Consider the following 25096-nt stretch of genomic DNA (forward strand, 5'->3'; position numbering starts at 1 on the left):
TGTCTCAGCCTCCCAAATAGCTGGGATTACAGGCATATGCCAACACGCTCAGCTAATTTTGTATTTTTTTTGTTTCAGTAGAGACAGGGTTTCACCATGTTGGTCAGGCTGGTCTTGAACTCCTGACCTCAGATGATCCACCGGCCTTGGCAACCCAAAGTGCTGGGATTACAGGCGTGAGCCATCACACCCGGCTCTCGCTGCATTTTAAACCTCTTTACATTTGTTAAGGTCTCAGTAGTGCTAGAGGAGTTGTTTAGCCTCAGCATGAACTTCAAGGCCATCATCAGGTCAACTTTTCTCCCTATACTTCCTTTCCTGGACCAAAGTATCCCCACCATTTTAACTCAGCCCAACGAATGACCACTTAGCTCACTGTTACGAATTTTCCCCAAACTGTTATTTAGGTTTAAATAACAATTTCATGTACTCCAATAGAAGTCCAGTTGGGGTCTCTTCCAAAGGAGCTCTGACAGTGTATGTCACTACCCTTAACTGTGAAATACTTATGATACCAGTGACAGTATATTATTTCACATCAACAGCTGGTGAAGGTCATGTCATTTGGGTAATGTTTATATATGAAAAAGATAAAGAGATTATTTAGAGAGTAAAACATTACAGAATCCAGGCCAACTGAAACAACTTTCTGCACACACACGCAAAAATTCTCTAGGCTTGAAGAATTTTAATATAGCTGACAGATTTCAGAAATGAATTCTGCAAGCAGAGGCATATGAGATCTGTGAAATCTGAACTAGATATTTCATTCTAAAGGGCTACTATATCCTTATCTGAGTGCATTTTGTCCCCTGACAAGCGCTACTGGGATGTCAGAGTTTGCTGTCTTGTATAAAGAACTGTCTTCTGAAAGTATTAGGTTTGATTCAGGCACTTCAAAGCTTGGGGACTTTTGGAGTACAGGTGAGAACTATTAGGTCTAGTACAGTCTTAACGGAAGACATACATCTCCCACGCCTTTAATACTTACCTACAAGGCCTAGGATTACATTCCACACAAAGGTGTGCTTGTTGAGTAACTGACTTGAATCGAAATAAAGAGAGTATTTTAGAGTTGTCTTGCCCCTCTGTCTATAACGTGAGGGCTTTGCTTTCGATCCTGTTCTTGGCAGGCATTTCCACAGTGTCAGCAAAGGTAATTTGTCTCTGGTGGGTTTGGTTTAATTCTTCTAATCAAGCTTTTACTATAATGTGGAGCTATTACCCTGAAAAATAATCCAGTATTTCCTTGGAATTAACTAGCTTCCACTCAAATGACTGTAGATGGTTAACTGCTTAGTCCACATGGAGAATTTGGCTTCTGGAGCTTAAGGCCAGCTATATTTTTAAGACCCTTCCAGCCATTACAAATTGAGTGAGTAGCATTCCGAATTAATTCTTTGGGTGACCTGGGCTTGAACTAACCCAATTCCCACAGTGCACATGGAAGTGACTATGGCTACCAGCTGCTGTCCTTATATCTCCAACAAAGTCCCATAAACAGGCCTGAGGCAGGAAGTAGAGATCAGAGGCTAAGGCGCACTTTTGGTTGGAGGCTCACTTACCTCTCCACCATGTGTGTTTGGTCTAGCGAAAGCCCATCTATGGCTGTGCACTCAGGACACTTGAATTTCTTTCGTGGGGTTACCTGCCAGAGGAGGATAAAAACATACCTGGCTGTCAGTGTCAAGGACAATCAAATCATGCTTGTGACACCACACTGCATTCTTTTGTGTTGTAAGCTGAGATGTTGCATGCGCGTGCACACACACACAGACACACACCTCGCCATTCCTCCATTCAACTCTGTCTGGCTCAGCCAACAGCAGAACTCACAAGGGCCCAATAAAAAAGGCTTGGAGGGCTTTTGCCTTCTGTAACTGGAAAGAAGTGGTGATGACAAGCTCCTTAATTCCTGTTTAATGACTGTTTTCTCACTGCCAAGGTCCTTGTATAAACACCATTTGTTCTTGTAGCCATAAGGGCGATGAAATACAGCTTCCCATAACTTTCACCGTAACCTTAGTTCCAACAGGCACTCTTTCTCCTCTTTCTAGCTAATGGCAAATGCTATGAGCAGCACCATGCTCTTGAAGATGCCAAGCTCTTCTGCAATTCCCTTGAGTCAAGAAAAAAATTGAATGGTCCCTCATACTCTGAATCTTTTTCCCTGACTCCCCACTACCCTCTCAAACTTTAACTAGTGATCTTCCTAGCAAACTCAGGGGAAGCTGCTATCCCAACCTAGTGAAGATAAATAAACAGTGAAGAGATGGAAGGGAAAGAAAGCTAGATAAGTAAGTCCAGGCTAAGAAGCATAGAGACACTGGGCATTAATGTTCAGAGTCAGCAGCCACAGCTGAAAACATGTTGAAGCATGTTAAAAAGCAAATTTGGGGCTGGGCACAGTGCTCACACCTGTAATCTTAGCACTTTGGGAAGCCGAGGTGGGTGGACTGCCTGAGCTCAGGAGTTCAAGATCAGCCTGGCCAACATGGTGAAATGCTGTCTCTACTAAAATACAAAAAAAAAAAAAAAATAGCTGAATCCGGCTGAGTATGCCTGTAGAACCAGTTACTCGGGAGGCTGAGGCAGCAGAATTGCTTGAACACAGGAGGCGGAGGTTGCAGTGAGCCGAGACTGTGCCACTGCACTCTAGCCTGGTGACACAGAGAGATTCAGTCTCAAAAAAAAAAAAAAAAAAAAAGCAAATTTGGGGATGGGAGGGGTCCCTTTAAAATAACTCTCACAATTTGCATTATTTTTTTGTGTGGTCAGCTGTTCACTGAGTTATTTAGAGAGCTGGGGGACAGGGTGTGGACTGGGGCAAGTTTGGTGAGCACAGACAGTGATGTTTCCTCCTTCCCTCCTCACTTTGGTTTAATCTGGCTTCTCTCATCAGTTAACAGCATGAGGAATCAGTGGATAATGCCACACCATGCTTCCAGCATAAGCTCACCTAGGAATTTGGCTTTCTAGGCAGATTGTTAGGGAACCTGGCATTGCCCATTTTCACACATGAAATTCTAATCTAGAAGGAAAAAAGACCAAGATAATTCTACTCATATAAAGAAGGGTACCTTCTGTACCTACCTAGGGATCTTATTTGAGAAATGTCTAAATTTCAGGAATAAACAGGCATCTTTTACAGATACAAAGGCCTCTCATAGGATCTTTGTGTATTCTCAGCTTTTAATATGATATGGGAAAGGTACTTTTAAAAACTGGTAATTGACATTTAAAAACAATTAAATTAGTTGTGTTTAGGACAACTACAGTTACATAACTGGATGAGGTGTACTATTTTCTCAACATCTAATAAAAACAAAACCAGCTACCTTAAGAAAAATTTAAACTACATCCTTTAACTAAAAGAACTAGATCCCGTATCAGCTTTGAGAATATAATTAAGTTTTTGATTTACAGATTGATCATCATAGCCTTTGTCTCTGATACTGAAGGTTAAAAACTGCAACTAAAGAAACTGTATTAAAAAAAAGTTTAAATTGTCAAAGCCTAGCTTCAGTTTCCCAATGTGACCGCATCAATCATAGAAGCTTAAACTAAAATGGAGCTTAAAGTTTATCTAGTCCTATACTTAATTTATAGTTACAAGAACTTCTTAGGCTCAGATAATAGATATTTGCCCAAGGTCTCAAAACAAGTGAGTGACAGAGCCTCCTACCTTGATAACTGCTTTTCCCGTGACGTTGGCCACCAGGAAGTTCATGGCAATATCTTCACAGTTCATATGAGCATCTACCCAGTTCTTGATATCCCCAGGCATTTTGTAGGTATACAGGTAATTAAAATACTGTCAAGTGAGACAGAAAGAAGAAATATTCAAAAATAGCAGTTCCCTTTGGCTGATAAATAAGGGGCAGCATAGCCAAGTCATGGGGACAAGCTTTCTCTCATAAGATTAATCACAAGGCTGTATTATTAGGAAAGGTACAAGGAGGTATTAGAATGCTTTTGGTCAAGTGACCAAGCATGTTCTATATGGTCATTCTTCTACCAAAGTGTGTGCTTTTTAAAGCAGAAGAAAAATGAGTCAATTCTAAAACTACCATATATATGAAATAGTATAGAAATGCGTCAAAAAAAAATAAAGCATACATAGTCTACTACCATAAATCTCGTTAATTATAAACCTTAGTTTTTGTTTTTTTGTTTGCTTGTTGCAAAATACAAAAACCCATTTCTGGATCTAGAGACCCGAAAAATATGAGGGCAGTAGTGCTGAGCTAACAACAAACAATCGATATGAATACAGCTAAATTAAATTAACTGTGTTGAGCTGAACAGACCTTTCTCCTGACATCAGTTCTTTGCTGACAACAGACAAGTTATTATTGTTTAATTAAACCATACACTCCCAGGGAGCATTCTACCATTGAACTGAATATTCTAAAATCAAATGCATATTCCCCAATCTCTCCCTAATAAAAAAAGAGTCAAAAAGACGAAGTGATGATTCCCAGAAGAGAGGAAATACAAAAGGCTAATAAATACACAAAAGGAATTTCAATCTTACTAGTAATCAAATCAAAGTTAAGACAATAAAAATCACTTTTACTTATAAAAATACTAACTTCTTTTCTATTAAACATTTCATGCAAGAAAAGGCATGGTAAAACAGTTTTATATTTTGCTGGTGGGAGTGTAAATTCACACAAACAATACTGAAACCAACAGACACATACACACATATATGTACATACACAACATATATACGTTTAGAATATTCACAACATATATATGTATATGTTGTATATGTGTATATATACGTGTATGTACATACATCTTAAAAAACCCAAAATATTCATTCCCTTTAATATAATAATTCTATTTCTAGGACTCTATCATAATGGTCATGAGTACAAACAGTTATGAAAATGGACATCAATCACTAATATTAGATATTAAGCATTATCTAAAATAGCAAAAATTTAGAAAGAAATATCCAAGATAGCAAAATAGTTATACATGACTTCTAAAGCATTAAGATAATGGTATCTTAATTATGCTAAGAAGTAACTGTTTATGAAGATATGTCAATGACATGAGAAAAGGCTCACAATACAATACATGAAAAAAGCAAGCTAATGAGAATATTTACAACTGTCTGTGTATACATACGAGTAAGTAAATAAATAAACAGCAAGCTAGAAATAGCACCTGAAAGATAAAATGCTTATCTCTAAGTGACAGGATTATAAGTAACTTTTCTTCATTCTATTTTATGTATTTTCCTATTTTCTACCATGAGCGTGCATTATTACTTGTATAATTAGAAAAAGGATAGCTTTATTTGTAAAATACTGTCACACAATATGGCTTTTGTAAGCCCTCTCTGCAGGTATGGAAAATTAAATTGGGTCAGATAAAATGTGTATCATTCTCTCAGTTTTGTCGACTTGCCCCAGGACTGTGCCCCCTTACCTTGTGATAAAAAGCTGCCCCGGTGAGCACCATGGACACTTCATTCGTCCACTCAGACTCGTACTTCCACTTATTCATCTCATGGTCCCAGAGATGCAGACGACCCGGGTAACCCACCAACCGGTCAGGAAATTCTCGCCAGACCTAAGGACAGACAAATAATAACAATCAAGTTTCAATTCAGACAGCAACCATTCAGTGCTGAGTTATCCAAACAGGTATCAACAGACTTGCTAGGTTTAAACCGTTATAACCTAAGAAGGTCATAATGGGATTCTGGAGATGTTCCATCAGACAGGTGCTAGTTATTCTGCCAATACTCAAAGACAGATGCTGATTCTGACTTCCTCCCAATCTTCTTGTATGTGCTTGGGAATTTCAAGTAATGTGGGGGTAATAGCTTACTGAGTTGGGCCAAGGTAGGCAATCTCTTAACATGATTAATGAAATAGGTTCCATTCTTAATTAATTCACAAAATGAAGAATAAATGGAACCTTGCAACTCAGCTGCCCTGATTTGTATTAAATTGGTGATTATGAAAACTTATAATAAAGTCTCCATTTCTTTAAAAAAAAAAAAAAAAGCATCTATTTCTCTTGAGCATACACCCATTCTTATGACCTATTGGAAGCCTAAAGTATAGAAGGGCTGCCTCATTCTGTAATCTGTAACACAATAAAAACAAATATTTGATTTCCATATCTGGAAAGGTCCTTACACAGAGTTTTGTTGGATTAAGCAGAATTGGGTATATTGGGGATGAGGAATTTCCAATACCTTCTCCCATGTATTTCTGTATAATTTAGTTTAACCTTGAAAAGATCCATACCATGAATGAGTATGATAATTTGCTGGTTGGTCTTCGTGCCTCTTATCAGTCTCTGTTGCTAGCTCCTCAACCATCACCAGACTTCTAAATAATGGAGTTCCTGAGAATTCAGTCCTAGGCCCTATTCTCTTCTTCAAACTCTCTTTAAGTAATCTCATCTAGTTTCAATAACTTTAAATATCATCAATAATCTGGTGACCTCTAAATTTATGTTTAGCCCTGAATGTTTCTAAGATAGCCAACCATTTAGTTAATATCTCCACCTGAATAAACAAACCTAACACGTCCAAAACATAACTCTTGATTCCATATCCCCAGACCAGTCATTCTCTCAATCTTCTCCATCTCAATAAATCAGCCAGCCAGTTGCTCAAACCCAAAAGCTAAGACTCAGTCTTTATTCCTTCCTTTCCTCATGTTCAATCCATTAGCAAGTCCTGCTAGATCTTCTTCTATCTCTTACCACCTCTAGTGCCATTCCCTCTAGCCCAAACCACCACTGTCCATCACCAAGATTACTGTGCTAGCTTTCTAATTTGTCTCCTTCCCGCCATTCTTGCCCTTCCAAAGCATCATTTGCACAGCATCCCTAAAAGGACCATTCCTAAAAGAATATTAGGGTATTCTGCACAGGGTAATTCAACTAGTGCATTCTATCCTATTTTATATCTATTTTAATAGAGTTATTTTCATCATCAATTTCCTTAAATATATATAAAAGTCATATGATCATATGCCAGAGTGACTAGAGGCTTCCCCAATACACAAGTGTTGCTGAGTCCAGAAAGGACACTTCATGCCACTCCCTAGGGCAGAGCCAGTGTGTTTGGGCCCTATGCCCTTTTAAGTTTCCTACGGTTGCTGTTAACAAAGAACCACAAACTGGGGGGTTTAGATCAGAAACTAGTCTTAAGTTCTAGAGGTTAGAAATCTGAAAGCAAGGTGTTATTAGGGCCATGCTCCCACTGAAACATGTCGGGAAATGTTTCCTTGCCTCTTCCTAGCTTCTGGTGGCTGGCTGTCAATCTCTGGCATTGCCTGGCTTGTAGATGCCTCACTCCAACCCTCCGTCTTCACAGGCCATCTTCCCTCTGTGCAAGCCTATCTCTGTGCAAGCCTATCTCTGTGTCTAAATTTCCCTTTTCGATAAGGACATCAGTCTGTGAATTAGGGGTCACCTGACAACATTTTAACTTGATTAACCTCTGAAAATACCCCATTTCCAAATAAGTAATACCCCATTTCCAAATAAAGTCACATTTTGAGCTACTGAAGATCAGGACTTCAACAATTCAACCTATAGTATCACTCCCAAAATCTTCAAAGAAAGGTCTCGCCCTCAAAACAAAACAAAATGGCTTCCCACTGCACTGAGAATAATATTCGAACTCCTTCACATGTCACAGAGGGCCTGCCTACTCTTCACCTCTTCTCTCACCATGTCCCCTCACTCTCCAGTGGCCCTTCTGTTCTTCAGCCACCACTAGACCCCAAGCCCTCTGCACTTGCTATTTCTTCTGGCTGGAGTGTTCTTCCAGCTCTTCCAAAGGCTTGGGTCCTTCTCATCTGTCAGGTCCCTGTTTAAATGTCAACTACTTTGAGAGGGCTTCTCGAACCTTCCTTGCTGAGGCAAACAGCACCCCCAACCAGCCACTCGTCACCACACCCCCCCAACCCCATCCTTTTCTTTCCCAAACTTTCACTTGCACCATTATCTTAGTTATTTATTGTTTACTATGTATTTTCCTCTTGCAGAATTTAAACTCAAAGAGGACAGAGACTGTTTTATACACTGTGGTATCCCAAGCACAAAGAACAGTGTCTGGCACTCTACAACATTCCACACGCAGTTGTCTAACGCACGATTGGGCAGAATCTCAGCGAGTAAAAAGCCAAGAATGAAGGGAATCAAAAATCCTCCTCTTTTCTTCAGAGAAAATATATACCAGAGCCAGTATACTCCTTAATTCAGGAAGGAAGCCTGCAGCAATACTGACCAGCAGTTACCATTAATTATAACGTGATATCCATTGTGTGTGAAGACCACAGTCCTACTTCCCCACTAAAGCACATGTTGTGATTTGTTTTTCCAGAAGCGGGTAGAAGGGGCATTTTTGGTGAGACACTGCATTGTCTTGTCCAGTCCTCACTGTGACCATCTCCGTGCTTTTATGGAATGTCTGACCTAGGTCTTGGGCATGGTCTGGGATCATGAAAAGAGCTTTCATTTGTGTGAAACCAGCTCACCTAACAGGGCTCTCAAACCCACAACCTTGGCTTCATTAACACCATGTTGTAACCAACAGAGCTAATCGACCACAGGCATCGTCATAATAGCTGCAGACAAATGAATCCATGTCAAACATTTTCTCAGATGTGTAATGCTGCTGCTGTGTTCTCTCTACTCTGGGGTTTGTATTTCAGCAGATTAAAATAATATGATACTATTACAGTTTTATAGAGCCCAGAGCAGCAACACAGTATGTGAGCCATAACTTCTGTTTGTTTTGTGGGCCTGGGCAGATGCCATGAAATGCGCTGCCAGCTTCCTTTTCTCAGCACCAAGCACCTGCCTGTTCAAGTCACACCAATGCCATGATCACTGATTCATGGGGTTAAAGAGATTTCCGAAGGGCTCCAAGCACACATAACTAAACACCAGGGATGCCAAAGTGAAAGAAAAGGAGTAGGGCGTGGGGAGGGGGCATCCAATTCAGTTGGCACTTCTGCTGAAGATGGAAGTTGCTTTTCTCCCCCTGTTTACTTTGAGTCAACACAGCTCTCTACTTCATGCTAAGAAAAGCTCAAATCGCTTTCCCTAGGGATTCTTCTTTACAAGCCCCTCTTTTGCAGCCATAATAATAACATTATTATTATTGGCTCAGTTGTCGAGTCCAGTGCTGTTAAGATTTCGGTCCTCTTACTGTTGGCTGAAGTCACTTATCAGACTTCTCTCAGGGACTTAATTTGGTGACAATGGGTCAGATGCTAAATTCCGCTGCTCTAAAAGGCATCAGAGGTGTCCTGAATTTCAGGTTGCTTTGGAGCCTTTATAGTGAGCGCTGTTCCTCATGCGGGGCCTCTCTCAGCCCTTGACTGATTCCAAGCAGCTGGATACAATCAAGATACCATCCTTGTCACTTCATCTATAACTCTGCAGCTGACTACAGGATCAAAACGGAGTGAAACAGAATGGGATGGGCCCTCTCTAATTGAGCCCTAGTGTAGTACGAAGTCGATTATGTATACAGTAAAGCATTTTCCCAGCCAGACGAGCAAGAGCTCAAACTCTACCCTGTCTCTTCATGGCTACCCACCCCTACTCTGATTCAACTTTTTTCTTTTTACCTCGGGGAAATGCTCTGGGTCAGTCTTTTGTCATTACTACCAAATGCCTTTATATATTGTGGTGTGGGCATTTGAAACTTCACAGAATATCCCTGGAGTTCCAGAAACAGTGCTTCCACAGTTATATTCAAATCACAAAGTCAATATTAAATTGTCTGTACCGTTGAAATCCTCCATATATATATAGCGCCCTCATCTATTTTAAATTGCACACATTTTGGGGGACAGAAGCCTATCTCTGTTATAATAAACTCTATGCCTAAGTTAGGGACTTACCAATAATTTGGATAGTCCTTCCATTTGTGGCTATCCCACACTAGTAGTCAAATGGGGATTGTAACGATGTAAAAGCATCCTCTAACTGTTTCTTTCCATTCTAATTTTTATAATCTTGGTCATCAACACCTCTTACCTGATTATGGAAATATTCTGCTCTCTGGATTCTCAGCTATGCCTACTCGGCCATTTTCCAAGTTCTTCTTTCTTGAGCCTCCTGAGGTCTTTTGTTGTGTCCCGTTACTATAGATAGGATTAAACAACTATCTTCTACCTTTGTGTAAAAGCCCACAGGAGGCAGCCTAGACTGAGTCTCACACCCTCTAGAAAGTGAACCAGAGGCACGTGGTTAAAGCAGATCCAGGAGGCTCTGCCACTGGTGCATTGTGCAACTGACCTATTCAAGGTGTGTTGCTTCCATTTTGCATCTATAAAATAAGGGGTTGGATTAAGTGACTTCTAATGTCCTTTAACAGCTAAAATCTTTTATCTTCCTCCTCATTGACCTGTTCCCAGGGAACTAACCCACCAATTGTGATCTGTTTCAAGTTGTAAGTTTCTAAACAGCATGGGCTGCATTATCTAACTTTGTTTAAAATGCCATGCACATATAAGTACTCAATAAATGGTCCTAAAAAGAGGATAATGCACTACCTTCTAAGCCAGCTTAGAGAGTGCATTTTAAACTCAGAGTGTGTGCTAACCACAGTCAGATTCAGGAAACAGACTCGGGGGAGAAGGGGGAAGGTGTAACAACAGGTGGTGCCCATCTGGGATGTTCAATTATGAAATCACGGGTCAGCACTAGGAGAAAAGCCACTCTCTGAAGTGGCTTCTACAGTCATCACACTGTCAAAGGCACAGTTCCACAGGGATATTGCTACTGGGTGAGCAATGTATCAGGACTCATGAACCAAGAGACAGACTAAGCAGTAGTGAGGGAAATGGAGTGGGGGTGCAGTCTATGGATCCAAGGCGCATCAAACTGGGCAATGGCTTCATTTCCTTCCTTGCACACACTGCCTGAGTTTGGTCAATCCTTAACCATCAAAGTGCAACACAGCTCTAAGAACCAGCACAAACCTTGCTGTCACATGCCTAGGTCAGCCAAGACAGAGCACAAGGAATCCAATATGCAAAAGCATCTTTGAATTAGTGGCCCTTCTTCCCTTCAGGCTTCATCTTGCATGCTGCCCAGATGGGAAGGGGGCAGCTGGCCAGCTTCCAATTCTGAGCTGGTTTCCACAGAGAAGCCAGTTATAGGATTCACTCTCAGCCCTCTGGGAACAAAGCTCACCTTTTATTTTTGGAATTTCCTGAAATGAAGTGGAATGGAGGGACTGACTGGCTTCATTTTCAGCTTATGCTTTTAACAACATTGGTAGTTGGCAGTTTGTATCAAGGAGGTGCTTTGAAAAAAGCCAAAGAGCCTTCATTCACTCCTGGGCCACAATTCAATGCCGATACTAGCCATCTAGAGCCAGGGAGCCCAGAAGTTGTCACGTAGAGTTCCCTAATGCTGACTAGTTTTGACAAACACATGGACAAACTGCATTATGGATTAAGATTTACCTGCGAGATCACTTTAGTCTGCCCAAGAGACCTTCCCAACCCCAGGCAGGAGTTTGCTTAAAATAAGCCAAGCAGGAAAACCAATCATATGGGCAGGCTTCTGGCGTTTGGGCAGCATTCCCATTTGCTTCAGTCTGGGTAGAGGTTGGTACCTTGGTGCTGGGGCACATGATCTCCATTCTTTGCAAGTTATCTTTTAAGGCCAGGGGCCATGAAGATGGCAAAGAGACAGACTGGGGTTGGCCATAGTTGATAGAAAAATTTGTGCCATTAAATCTTTCAATAATTACCCCTCCTAGGAAGATACTGCCAAAGAAAGTGTCTTTAAACATGTACCTCATGTTTGTATCTGTACCAGCTCACTGGACAGCACAACCATGAGCCTTCTGTGGATAATAATAAGACTCACACTTTGGGAGTTGAAGCTGATGACCACTGTCCAAGCCATCTCGGAGATCTGCAACCCCAGAGATCATGTAGAAGGCAGAGGGCACTTGGTCCAGTTTCCTCATTGCACAGATGAGAACACTGAGACCTGGAGAGACATGGTTCTCCCAAGGTTACAGTGCTGGGTCAAATCTAAATTGGCCGAACTCCCAGTCCAATCCTCTATTCATGAAGTCATCTGACTTGCTACTATGCTAATTCTAAAAAGCACCTTATTGTCCCCAAGCTCAGTCCCTCACCTGAAAACAAAGAAGTCAGATTATGGTGTCAAAAACGACATTCAGGGTCAATGTTCTTCAGCTCTGTGGTGCCAGTGGCAGATACGAAGAGGGTCACAGGTGCCTGCTGAATGACTAGGTTCAGAACAGAACCAGGTAAGGAGAGGAGGTAGGGAACATGACAAAACCCTTTGCTCCCATCAGTCCTCATTTCTAAAAACTACTGGCTCTTTGTGAATGTGGTTTTCATTTAGCAAAGAAAGCCATATGCTCACACCACTAAAAGAAAGAACTCCTGTCAGTTGTGCAGCAAACTAGTGAGACTCCACATCTGACATCTGAGGGCCTACTGGAACCTCGTAATCTGTGAGGCTCCAGAGCAGAGAAGGAAACGCAAGCAAAAAGCAGCTAAATGAAAGATTAACCCCAACTACTATTTTTCATGAGGCAATGAATCTCTTGGGAGATAATAAGAAGGGAAGGAAAGATGTGAGTTCGAGGGGATGAGAGGAGGAGGAAGACATGGGTCAGGATCAGGTCGTGGGTTTTCTAATTTTGTGCTCCCTAAGACCCAGTAAAGATGAAATCACTTTTATTTCCATAACCTCAGCTCCAGTGTGGGTCATACTATTTCTAAGTCTAATCTCAGGAGATTGCTTAATGAAGTTAAAAGGAGAATAGTCATCATAAGCCAAATGATGATTCTCTTTAAATCCTGCACAACCAGTGGAAACAGAGACTTCAGTTTCTTATAAATAACCATTATTGAGCCTTCAAAACTTCCAGCTGATTTTGGTGAGGCTTAATTTAAATGACCAGGGATCAAATATATTAGCTCTGTCCACCAAGGAGGAAATAAGCCCTCCTTACTTCAAGTAGCCGCCCTGGTGACTTCCATCACTTGCAGTCAGGGACACTACAGCGTAACTGGCCAATCCCCTTTGTTTTCTTATTACTGTGCAAAGGTAGGAAACGACAGTGACCACAAACTCAGTAATCCTGGCTGGCTTCAAAGCATAAATCTGCTTCCCAAATCATTATTTAACGCATTAATTCATCCTAGTGCCCTATATGTGTGCTTAAATCCCATAATCTCTTGGTGGAGAATCAAGCAGCAGAGGGACTTTTCCAGATTACTTATTTATTTATATCTCATCTATTTCCAAAAAATGATTTGGGGTCACTTATAATAAAAGGCAAAACTAAAGTCCAAAGTATCATAACAGATGACGTCCTCAACATTATTAAATATATCTATATATAAACACATATATCTAATATAAATACACATATATCTAATAAATATAGATAGATATAGATAGATAGATATATCTCCAGATATACCCCATCTAGCTTTAAAATCTTAATTCTGATATTAAGTTCTAGAAAGGCAATCCAACAGCAAGCTAAAGTCATACAAGCTTAGGGATGGAGAGATTTGAGTGTTCTTATTTTATTAATTCATTATGCATCTGACTCACAGATACTAAGCTCCCAATATTTTTTAAATTAAACATTTTAGTTTGAGATAATTATAGATTCACATACAGTTGTAAGAAAGAATGCAGACAGCCTGTATACGCTTTACCCAGTTTCCCCCAACATCCTGCAAAACTGTAGTATGACATCACAACATGATATTGACATTGAAAGAATCAAGGCACAGAGCATTTCCACAGCCACAAGGGTCCCTCCTGTTGAACTTTTAAGACAAAACTGTCTCCCTCCCTATCCCTCACTCCTGGCAAGTACCCATCTGGCCTCTATTTCTGTAATTTTGTCATTTCGAGGAGGTTATATAAATAGAATCATACAGTATGTAATCTTTTTGGATTGGCTTTTTTCACTTGGCATAACTCCCTGGAGAATCATCCAAGCTGTTGTGTGTATCAGTAGTTTGCTCCTTTTCATTGCTGAATAGTATTCCATGGTATGCACCTGCCATAGTCTGCTTAACCATTTATCCACTGAAGGATGCCTGAGCTGATTTCAGGTTTTGGCAATTACAAATAAAGCTGCTACAAACATTCACATATAGGTTTTCATGTGAGCATAAATTATCATTCCTCTGGGATAAATGCCCAAATGTGTAATTGCTGAGTCCTATGGTAGTCTCATGTTTAATTTGATAAGAAACTATCAAACTATTTTTCGGAGTGGCTGTACCATTTTACATTTCTAAAAACAATGTGTGAGCAATTCAGTTTTTCTGTATTCTCACTGGCATTTGCTGTTTGTATTTTTTTTGGTTAACTTTAGCCATTCTTATAGGTGTGTGATGGTATCTCATTGCAGTTTTATTTTGCATTTCCATAATGGTTAATGATGCTGAACATCTTAGTTGCCACCTGTATATCTTCTTCAGTGCAAAGTCTGTTCATGGCCTTTGCCCATTTTCTAACTGGATTATTTGGTTTTTACTGTTGAGTTTTGAGAGTTTTAAAAAACATATTCTAGATGTTTAGCCCTTTGTTGGATATGTGGTTTGCAAATACCATCTCCCAGTCTATAGCTTGTCTTTTTGTCCTCTTCACAAGGTCTTGACAGAGCAAAAGTTTTACATTTTGATTAGGTCTAATTGGTCAATTTTTTTTTTTTTTTTAATGGCTCATGCTTTTGGTGTCAGATCTAATTTTGGTGTCATGCTTTGCCTAGCACTAGAGTCTGAAGACTTTCTCCTTTTTTCCCTAAAAGTTTTATGGTTTCACGTTTTACATTTAAATCTGATTCACTTTCAGTTAATTTTTGCAGAAAGTGTGAGGTCCAGGCCAAGGTTAAATTTTTGCCCATGGATGTCCAATCTTTCAGCACCATTTGTTGAAAAAGTCAGCAAGGAAAAGACCAGGACTTTTCCACTGAATATGGAATATGGAATCATTATACTTTGAACAACCCCTCACAATTCTACTGACAGGAAGTATATATAAATTCAATGTCCAAATACATCTAATTCAATAAATATTTACTGAGCATCTACTATGTGTCAAGCATTTAGGCATATAGTGGTAAACAAGGCAGATACAATTCTTGCATGAATGGACCACACTGGAGAAAAGGCTTTCAATCAAGCCCAGATCTCTGCTGTGGATGTATTTAGTGGCCCTGGTTGTGAGAAGTCAGTTTCTTCCTTCCCTCTCCAAGCACAGTGTCAACATGTGGTCATGACCTCCACCCAACCCCTCAAATCTTCAGCCCAAAGGCTGATTGGAAACCTAGAAATACTACTAGTAATGGTTGCCAACTCTTGATCTAAACCAGCCAACAGACAGCAGCAAATATATTTCAATCATGATTAATGTGAACCCTAAGCACCAATTTTCATGCACCAAGAAATAAATACGATCTGAGAGATGAGCTGTAAATATCACACTGATTAGTTCATCTTGCTTTCTAGAGACTTGTTTCACAGTTGTGACATTTCTAAGGTCTGGGACTACTCTGATCCTTCAAGTTTTCTTTCTCTTTATTCTCCCCAAATATAGAATCACTATGTCTAATGCAATAGCAATCACCAACCACTGCCTGAAACTCACGATTTTGCAGGCAGTTGTACAATTTTGCAATGAATGGGTACAGCTTCATATTCAGGAGAAATGATAGAGCTTTCCTCCAAATGCTACATACACTGCCCTCTTGAGTGAACTGGGGAGTTCAGGCCTGGGGCTGCTCTGGCTTCCCCTGGCCCTGGGCCCAGTCCTGCCCACACATCTCCTTGGAGTATCTCTATCACAATTAAGACAGATAAGCAGCCCATGAAGACAAATTCCCCACATCCCCAAACCATAAGCCAAATTCTGAAGCTCTGAATTCCTGAAGCAGCCAAAGCTCCCCTGTAATCAATCCCAATGAGACAGCAGGCAGCTTTTGGAACAATAACCCTCAAACATATGGATCCTTTCAGGGTTGGAATATCATTGCAGATATCTCCTTTTGAACAGGGGGAGGGAAAGTACATATTCTTTAAACCATCAAATGTACCAACACCTCTTTAAAATAATGATCCCATATTATGAGCACTAGTTTTGAGGCAGAGATACAAAACCAGGTGGCCTCCATGGTGCCGCAGACAGGAAAGATCCTGGGGTGAGGTGAGGGTGCGGAACACACAGCGCTGGCTATGGAAAGGTCTGCAGGGCTCTTTCCTCACTAGGGCTGCTTGGTACAAAACGGAAAACATACTAAAACCAATGGAATGGACTTATCTGGAATGGGGGTCTTCGAGGAGGAGAGACCCTCAGACAGGCAGATATGCCAGCAGGTAGTATGTGCCCTTCTCTGTGGGGCAGGGAGGCTGCTAGTCCTACTTTGGATGTTTCATTAATGGCTATATAAACAAATTCTGAACTTGCTGTTTTAATTTGCTCAGTGGGGAAGAAAAAAGTGCCACTCTCTTGTGATTCCCAACTAGGTGCTTTTTTTCAACGATCAGATGTTATTTCAATGTTCAGCAAACATATTTGATTTCCTTCCCTTAACATTTGTTTGACTTGTTCTCCAATGGGGACTGGGTGCTTTGGAAAAGCTCTGAGAGGTCAGGCTTTACTGCGGCTTCCCTCAGCACCTCCCTGGGCTTCTGGCCCACTACTTGGGATCTTCTTTCAGCAGCACTTGCTGTAGCCATGGCACACATGAACTATTTTCCCTCCAGGTCCCTGTGAGTCTTGGGGGTGTAAATCAATGCAAGCTGGAGATAGGACAGACCTAACCGATTATTTAGCTCTCCTACAGGCTGAAAAACAGAGAGCCTGAAGCAATGTGAAAAATACTCCAGGGAGATGATCCTCTAAGAAAGAATGACTCACCTCTGACCATAGTTTTCCATTTGTCTCTTTTGGGAAGCTCTAACTGTACCTGACAAATGGGAACACTCACAGAAATGAGCTGTTTGTGGCCCATTCTCTTCTAAAGACAATAGTCTCTATAATGGCAACCCTTCAGGTACTTCCAAAAAGTGAAAAATGGAGGTAACAGACAGGGATATGTTCTTTTCAACACTGTACTGACATTATGGCCAGGCTAAGGAAAGGTACTCGGGGGAACTGTTGCTTACTCAGATATATACACAAGGCTCAAAGAGAGCTCACACCCATCAACTTAAAGAACAGGGCTAAAAAAATTATAGTTTTCTAAAAGCTCAACTTTGGCAAAGTGGTCCTAGCTACACTGTAAAGCTTTAGTGTCAGACCTAGCACAAAAGCTGATCTAGTGCAGCTCTGGCAAGGTTTGACCTTGTGCTCGCCAAAAACAGGCCTGGCTCAGTGTGAATTCCAGTGCCAGCAGCACACCAGCAGCCATGCAAGCTAACTCCCAGACTGGATCCACAGTGCACTCTGGGTACAGGCCACCATTCAGATACAAGAAAGAAAGACTTTAATTCCTAATCTTCCCAGTCATTGCTAGGTCAGACTTAGGCTCAACGATCTGAGTCACACAAGAGGTCAAGGAATGAAAATCTGAGGTGCTGGTTCCCACCGAAAGCTGAAATACTTTCAATAAGTATATTTATTGGAAGTGGATGCACTGCAGGTATGTACTTTGTTTTATGGTTCCTCTGTTAGGGATGGCCCCTTTTTATCAGCCTCAGCTATGTAAGTAAGAACCGAGTTTCTCTGTGCCCAAGATGAACTCAAAGGGTGAGCCTTTCCTAGAGCCCATCCATGGCAAGATGAGATAGGAGGTTCCATGTGCTGTAAAGAAAAACCCTTCTGCAGAGACCCTCCTGGATTCCCAACAGACCGAGGCACATTTTCACATTTAGGATTCTGGGGTGTAAATCTAGGCAGGTAAGCAGTTAATTTCTTATCATAAGCACAAGCCTGTGAGAAGCATGTCCAAGACTTGCTTTGCATTTTAATTTTTATTTATTTGTTGTTTTGAGACAGCGTCTCACTTTGTTGCCCAGGCTGGAGTGCAGTGGCGCGATCCTAGACTCAAGCAAGTCTCTCACCTCAGCCTCCTGAGTAGCTGGGACTACAGGTGAGTGCCACCACACTTGGTTAATTTTTTATTTTTTTTTAATTTTTAGTAGAGATGAGGTCTCACTATGTTGTTCATGCTGGTCTTGAACTCCTGGCCTCAAACCATCCTCTCACCTTGGGTTCCTAAGGAATGGGTCACTGCACCCAGTCATCTACTAGTTTTTAAAGAAGTTATGAAGTCTAATTCTAGGATATGTCATTTCTATTTTTCAGTTGTTGTAGTGAGAAGAGAAAAAGTGGAATCATTTATTAAGAATTGCAGATTCTAGGCCGGGTGCGGTGGCTCACACCTGTAGTCCCAGCACTTTGGGAGGCCGAGGTGGGCGGGTCACCTGAGGTCAGGAGTTTGAGACCAGCCTGGCCAACATGGTGAAACCCCATGTCTAGTAAAAATACAAAAAATTAGCTGGGTGTGGTGGCAGGTGCCTGTAATCCCAGCTACTTGGGAGGCTGGGGCAGGAGAATCGCTTGAACCCGGGAGGCGGAGGTTGCAGTGAGCCAAGACTGTGCCACTGCATTCCAGCCTGAACAACAGAGTGGGAAAAAAAAAAGAATTGCAGATTCTATAATCTCTCCTACTCTCGTTGGATACACGTGTAGAAAGCCATAAGTGTTACTAATTCTGTTTAAAACATAAATGTTATACAGCATCTCAGCTCTGGAATTCTCCAATTAGCGAAGCCCCCTCATCACTAATTAAATCTGAGCTATGGAGTAAGCTGGTCTTTTCTTTCCCCTTGGTTCTTCAATCCATTCAAACACTAAGTCTATAGATTTTCCACTAGCACAATCTCCAGTCTCTGCAACCTCTAAGTCATCCTGTGATCTGATGGCTTTTACCATATACTTCTCTACAAACCTACAACAACTCTTTTCTGCCTGTCACTTTAAACTTTTCAGTTGACCTCTTAGCCTGTGCCTTCGCTGGCCCTCTATTAACCTAAGCAGGCTAGCTTCCACTGCTCACCAAAACAAAATTCCCACTCTGCCACATCAATATGCTGATGGCTCCCCTCTGCTACCACACACACCAAGCTCATTCTCCTTTGGTGTCTTTCTACTTGGTGCTTCCTGCACCAGGAAACCCCACTCAAAGATGGTTTTATGTTCTCATGAAAAAACTGGGGCATTCCATGCTATTTTGTGGTCTTCCATGGTTCTTTGAGAGTATTTACTTGTTATTACCTTGGGAAGTTGTGAACAAAGTAATACAAATAAATTCTCACAATGTATTAACACCCAGGAGGTATTACCAATGCTATCACCTACAGGATACCCAGGTTGTAAAAGGGAGAGCATCAGTATTTTGTGTGCTTAACAACACACAGTTGCTCTTGGTGACTTCCTATTCTCACATGAACAGGAATTCATTCACTGACTTTATAATGGATATTCTTAGCCAAGAGCATTTCACATCTCTCAGGTGAAAATGTTCAACACTTAAGTGTTACTAGTAATTTTTATGGTTGGAAATGAGGATCAAAGAATGAAAGAAAAAATAAATTCACAGATTCATACATTCAGCCAAGTCTCCATGGCTCATTTTCTGCCACATGTTTTAAACTGTCTCTCTCAAAGGTGGAGGAGGGGAGGAGGAATAAGTTGCTTTTTATTTCCCAGCTCTCAGATCTGAAATAAAAGCAGACAGCCTTGGAAAAAAAAAATCAAACATTCAAGTAACACTATACGCTGCTACTGTTCCCCTAGGAGTCCCTCGCAAATGAGTATCAAGAACTCAATAGATACTTTCCTAGTAAAATACATAAACAGATAAATAAATTATCCCAGGCTGAAAAGAATTTCCACATCTGGTAGCTCACTAGAGCTTGTCAAACAAGTCAGAAACACGCAGGGCCAGAGAAGATCATTCCTAGCTCCTGATTTCAGGGCTGGAGAGAGAATGGAACATTTCCCAAAGCCCTTTGCCTTCCAACAGGAAATACGATCCATATAAACACACAAATAACCCCTCTGTTGTCTTCCAATTAAATAAATAATGATACCCGGTATTCGGTCCAAATGTCTGTGTGCTCAAGTCACAGACGCTGGAAGAAAACGGGCTTTCCTACACGGTCTAGCCTTTCGTTCCCAAGAACTTGCTATGGTGTACCTTTAAGGGTTATATTCAATGTACATTTAACACCCCAAAGAAGTAACTTAACCCCTGTGCCCTTCAGTTTTCTCAGCAATAAAGCCTGAAGTGACAGGATGATCCTAAGATCTTCACATTCTGACACTGTGTTTCTTTTAAACAGAGCTTTCTGACTGGGGTGCTATGAATGGGTAATGAGCATGTAAAGATCTAATCCTCACCCATCAGCAGTGAGGCCTCGGGTGGGTCACATCTAGTGTGCCACAGCCTCGTCTGTGTATCCCAATAGAGCGTATTGGCATCATCTATTTGTGCAATGATTTGACAAAGGATGGAGAAAGGACTATTGTGGCTCTAATAACTTTCTCCTGGAGAGTGATTCTAGAGTTCACTATCAATTTGCAAGCTAATATCCAGGTAGATCTCCCCTCATCATTTATCTTACATCTCTTCCCTCTTACACTAGGCCCAAGTTTCTCTCATAGCTCTTGGAAGTGTGCAATCTGTGAACTGGCCTTTAATTACTGTTTTATGTTCCTTTAGCAAGACCTGGAGCCAGTTGCTTTAAAATGGTCTCTGTAAATCAATTCTTCCAACTCTTTAACATAAGCACTGCCTTAGGATGCCTTCGTACTTGTGAAAACCATGCTGGAAGTCTAGGGCTTGAATCTACCTCAATACAGGTATCGTTAGAATCCTGAACGAAGTAAGATCTGGTTCACCATATTCGGCTCTGTCTCCTCCATTAAAATAACTTCTTGATTTCTTTCTTCAATTTCAATATGCTGTTGGCTATCACCAGCAAATACACCCTTATCTTAACACACACAGTCTCTCTGTGTTCCACAAGAAAGTGAAGGAATCTGACATTTTTTATGCGTTGAAGTTTGGTACTTTTCCACACAGAATCACACCTTACAGATCTGGCTGTACTTCTGATGGTTTAGAATCATTACACCCAAAGGGATCTCAGGAAATCACTTGGTCTATTCTTCTGTGTCCAAGCAGAACTAGGAAAACCACTCTAAATGCTGGGGGATTGCGGGCTTCCTTTTCTTAAAAATTCCCAAATGGGAGACTGCTGCCTCTCCAGGCCTCTTAAAAATTCTTTGGGGCAACAGCTAAAAAGGTCTGGTGCATGATTTCTCTTTGATTCTCTTATAGTAAATACTGTATTTAAACCATTTTTAATTTTAAGTAGGATAACGAATTTAACTATTACAGAAATGATAAAGGCTACAGAAAAAAGAAGAAATAGAGATGCTTATTTCAGAGAACAAGCAACGGCAAGGGGATATTTCGATTATGCTAAAGGTGCTGAGGTAGCTAGACTTACCTAACTGGCCTAGTAAGAACATTAAATCCACAGTGGCAGATGTGCCCTCTTTTTTTTTTTTTTTTTTTTATTTTATTTATTATTATTATACTTTAAGTTGTAGGGTACATGTGCATAATGTGCAGGTTTGTTACATATGTATACTTGTGCCATGTTGCTGTGCTGCACCCATCAACTCGTCATTTACATCAGGTATAACTCCCAATGCAATCCCTCTCCCCTCCCCCCTCCCCATGATAGGCCCCGGTGTGTGATGTTCCCCTTCCTGAGTCCGAGTGATCTCATTGTTCAGTTCCCACCTATGAGTGAGAACATGCGGTGTTTGGTTTTCTGTTCTTGTGATAGTTTGCTAAGAATGATGGATTCCAGCTGCATCCAAGTCCCTACAAAGGACGCAAACTCATCCTTTTTTATGGCTGCATAGTATTCCATGGTGTATATGTGCCACATTTTCTTAATCCAATCTGTCACTGATGGACATTTGGGTTGATTCCAAGTCTTTGCTATTGTGAATAGTGCTGCAATAAACATACGTGTGCATGTGTCTTTATAGCAGCATAATTTATAATCCTTTGGGTATATACCCAGTAATGGGATGGCTGGGTCATATGGTACATCTAGTTCTAGATCCTTGAGGAATCGCCATACTGTTTTCCATAATGGTTGAACTAGTTTACAATCCCACCAACAGTGTAAAAGTGTTCCTATTTCTCCACATCCTCTCCAGCACCTGTTGTTTCCTGACTTTTTAATGATCGCCATTCTAACTGGTGTGAGATGGTATCTCATTGTGGTTTTGATTTGCATTTCTCTGATGGCCAGTGATGATGAGCATTTTTTCATGTGTCTGTTGGCTGTATGAATGTCTTCTTTTGAAGACATTCTTTTGCCAACATATCTTTTGTTCATATCTTTTGCCCACTTTTTGATGGGGTTGTTTGTTTTTTTCTTGTAAATTTGTTTGAGTTCTTTGTAGGTTCTGGATATTAGCCCTTTGTCAGATGAGTAGATTGCAAAAATTTTCTCCCATTCTGTAGGTTGCCTGTTCACTCTGATGGTAGTTTCTTTTGCTGTGCAGAAGCTCTTTAGTTTAATGAGATCCCATTTGTCAATTTTGGCTTTTGCTGCCGTTGCTTTTGGTGTTTTAGACATGAAGTCTTTGCCCATGCCTATGTCCTGAATGGTACTACCTAGGTTTTCCTCTAGGATTTTTATGGTATTAGGTCTAACATTTAAGTCTCTAATCCATCTTGAATTAATTTTCGTATAAGGAGTAAGGAAAGGATCCAGTTTCAGCTTTCTACTTATGGCTAGCCAATTTTCCCAGCACCATTTATTAAATAGGGAATCCTTTCCCCATTTCTTGTTTCTCTCAGGTTTGTCAAAGATCAAATGGCTGTAGATGTGTGGTATTATTTCTGAGGACTCTGTTCTGTTCCATTGGTCTATATCTCTGTTTTGGTACCAGTACCATGCTGTTTTGGTTACTGTAGCCTTGTAGTATAGTTTGAAGTCAGGTAGCGTGATGCCTCCAGCTTTGTTCTTTTGACTTAGGATTGTCTTGGAGATGCGGGCTCTTTTTTGGTTCCATATGAACTTAAAGCAGTTTTTTCCAATTCTGTGAAGAAACTCATTGGTAGCTTGATGGGGATGGCATTGAATCTATAAATTACCTTGGGCAGTATGGCCATTTTCACGATATTGATTCTTCCTATCCATGAGCATGGTATGTTCTTCCATTTGTTTGTGTCCTCTTTTATTTCACTGAGCAGTGGTTTGTAGTTCTCCTTGAAGAGGTCCTTTACATCCCTTGTAAGTTGGATTCCTAGGTATTTGATTCTCTTTGAAGCAATTGTGAATGGAAGTTCATTCCTGATTTGGCTCTCTGTTTGTCTGTTACTGGTGTATAAGAATGCTTGTGATTTTTGGATGTGCCCTCTTTTTAATCACACATCGAACATTTACCAAAATAGACTTTTCATGGGGCCACACAGTCTCAACAAATTCTAAAATAATAAAATCATAGAGTATATTTTCTGACCACAGTAGAATCAAGCCGGAAATACGTAAGAAAACTATTAACTTAAACATTTGACAAAAATAAGCTATGTACTTTTATATAACTATGGGTCAAAGAAGATAATACAATGGAAATCAGAAAATATTCTGAGCTTAAAGACAATAGAAATATGACACATCAAAATTTGGAAATGCACTTAAGGCAGCAATTGAAGAGTAATTTATAGCTTTATATGCATATATTAGAAAAACAAATATTGAACTCAATGAGCTGATCTATCAAGTCAAAAGGCTAGAAAACAGCAACGTAAATTCATCAAAGAAGAGAAAGAAATTAATCAAGAAAGGAGTAGTAATTAAATACAAAAAAAAGCACAAGAGAAAAATCAACAAAAATTAAAAGTTGAGGCCAGGTGGAGTGGCTCATGCCTGTAACCCCAGTGCTTTGGGAGGCTGAGGCAGGAAGATTCCTTGAAACCAGGAGTTCAAGACCAGCCCACAACAACATAGCAAGACCCCGTCTACCAAAAAAATAAAATAAAATAAAAAATTAGCATAGTGGGACAATTCTGTAGTCCTAGCAACTGGGGAGACTGAGGCAGGAGAATCACTTGAGCCCAGGAGTTTGAAGTTACAGTTGGCTACAATCATACCACTGCACACCAGCCTGGGTGATGGAGTGAGACCCTCTGTCTTTAAAAAAAAAAAAATCAATTCTTTGAAAAGATTATAGATAAATCTCCAACAAGAGTCATCAAGAAATAGATAAAACAAAGATTGCCAGTATCAGGAATGAAAAAGAGTATATCATTCCAAATCTTACAGGCTTTAAACAATAAGAGAATATTATGAATGACTTTATACCAGTACATTTTGTAATTTAGAAAAAATGAACAATTCCTTGGAAAATACGATTTATCAAAACCAACACAAGAAGAAAATCTGAATAGTATTAGAGACATTAAAGAAATTGAGTCTGTAGTAAATATGCAAGGGTGCTGGTTGGGAAGGAAGGGAACATGGAATGGATAGAAGAAAGTTACAAATATTAACTATGGTCTGGAGATCAAGCAACAGAAGCAAAGAATGTGGTACCTATGCATATTTTCTCCTTTCCTTATGTATATATACTTGGATATATAAACCAGTTTATTTTTCTTCTTTTCTAATTACTATCTGAAATAAGAAGTATTGCTACAATTTATTCAGGTTATACAATTTATGTAAATTTATGCCATTTATTCTTTGCGTGTTTACAGTTGGTTCAGCTTCTTGAGTCTGTACATTTATGTCTCTTGCTAATTTGGGACGTTTTTAGCCATTATTTCTTCAAATGTTTCTTCAGTCCCACATTCTTTCTCTTCTTCTGAAATTCTAATGACACAATATTGTATCTTTTGTGATTGTCCCACAAGTCCCTGAAGCTCTGTTCATTTTTCGCCAATCTATTTCTTCTCTGTTGTTTACACTGGAGAATTCCTATTGATTTATCTTCATGTTCTCCAGTTTTTTCTAGTTATCTCCATTCTCCTACT

At 40.3% G+C, this 25096-nt stretch overlaps 1 protein-coding gene across 4 annotated transcripts in view; it reads right to left on the bottom strand.

Annotated features, from left to right (window-relative positions):
- Window positions 1-25096, bottom strand: part of EXT2 (exostosin glycosyltransferase 2) — a 202498-nt gene that overhangs the window by 50654 nt on the left and 126748 nt on the right. For all 4 annotated transcript variants that reach the window (XM_050758871.1, XM_050758872.1, XM_050758870.1 and 1 more), the window contains exons 11-13: window positions 5446-5589; window positions 3686-3814; window positions 1566-1648 (exon numbers count right to left, since the gene is read on the bottom strand). In XM_050758871.1, the coding sequence (XP_050614828.1) occupies window positions 1566-1648; window positions 3686-3814; window positions 5446-5589 (356 nt within the window). The remainder of the gene's footprint in view (window positions 1-1565; window positions 1649-3685; window positions 3815-5445; window positions 5590-25096) is intronic.

The sequence above is a fragment of the Macaca thibetana genome, chromosome 14, assembly GCF_024542745.1.
Source record: "Macaca thibetana thibetana isolate TM-01 chromosome 14, ASM2454274v1, whole genome shotgun sequence".
Classification (NCBI taxonomy): domain Eukaryota; kingdom Metazoa; phylum Chordata; class Mammalia; order Primates; family Cercopithecidae; genus Macaca; species Macaca thibetana.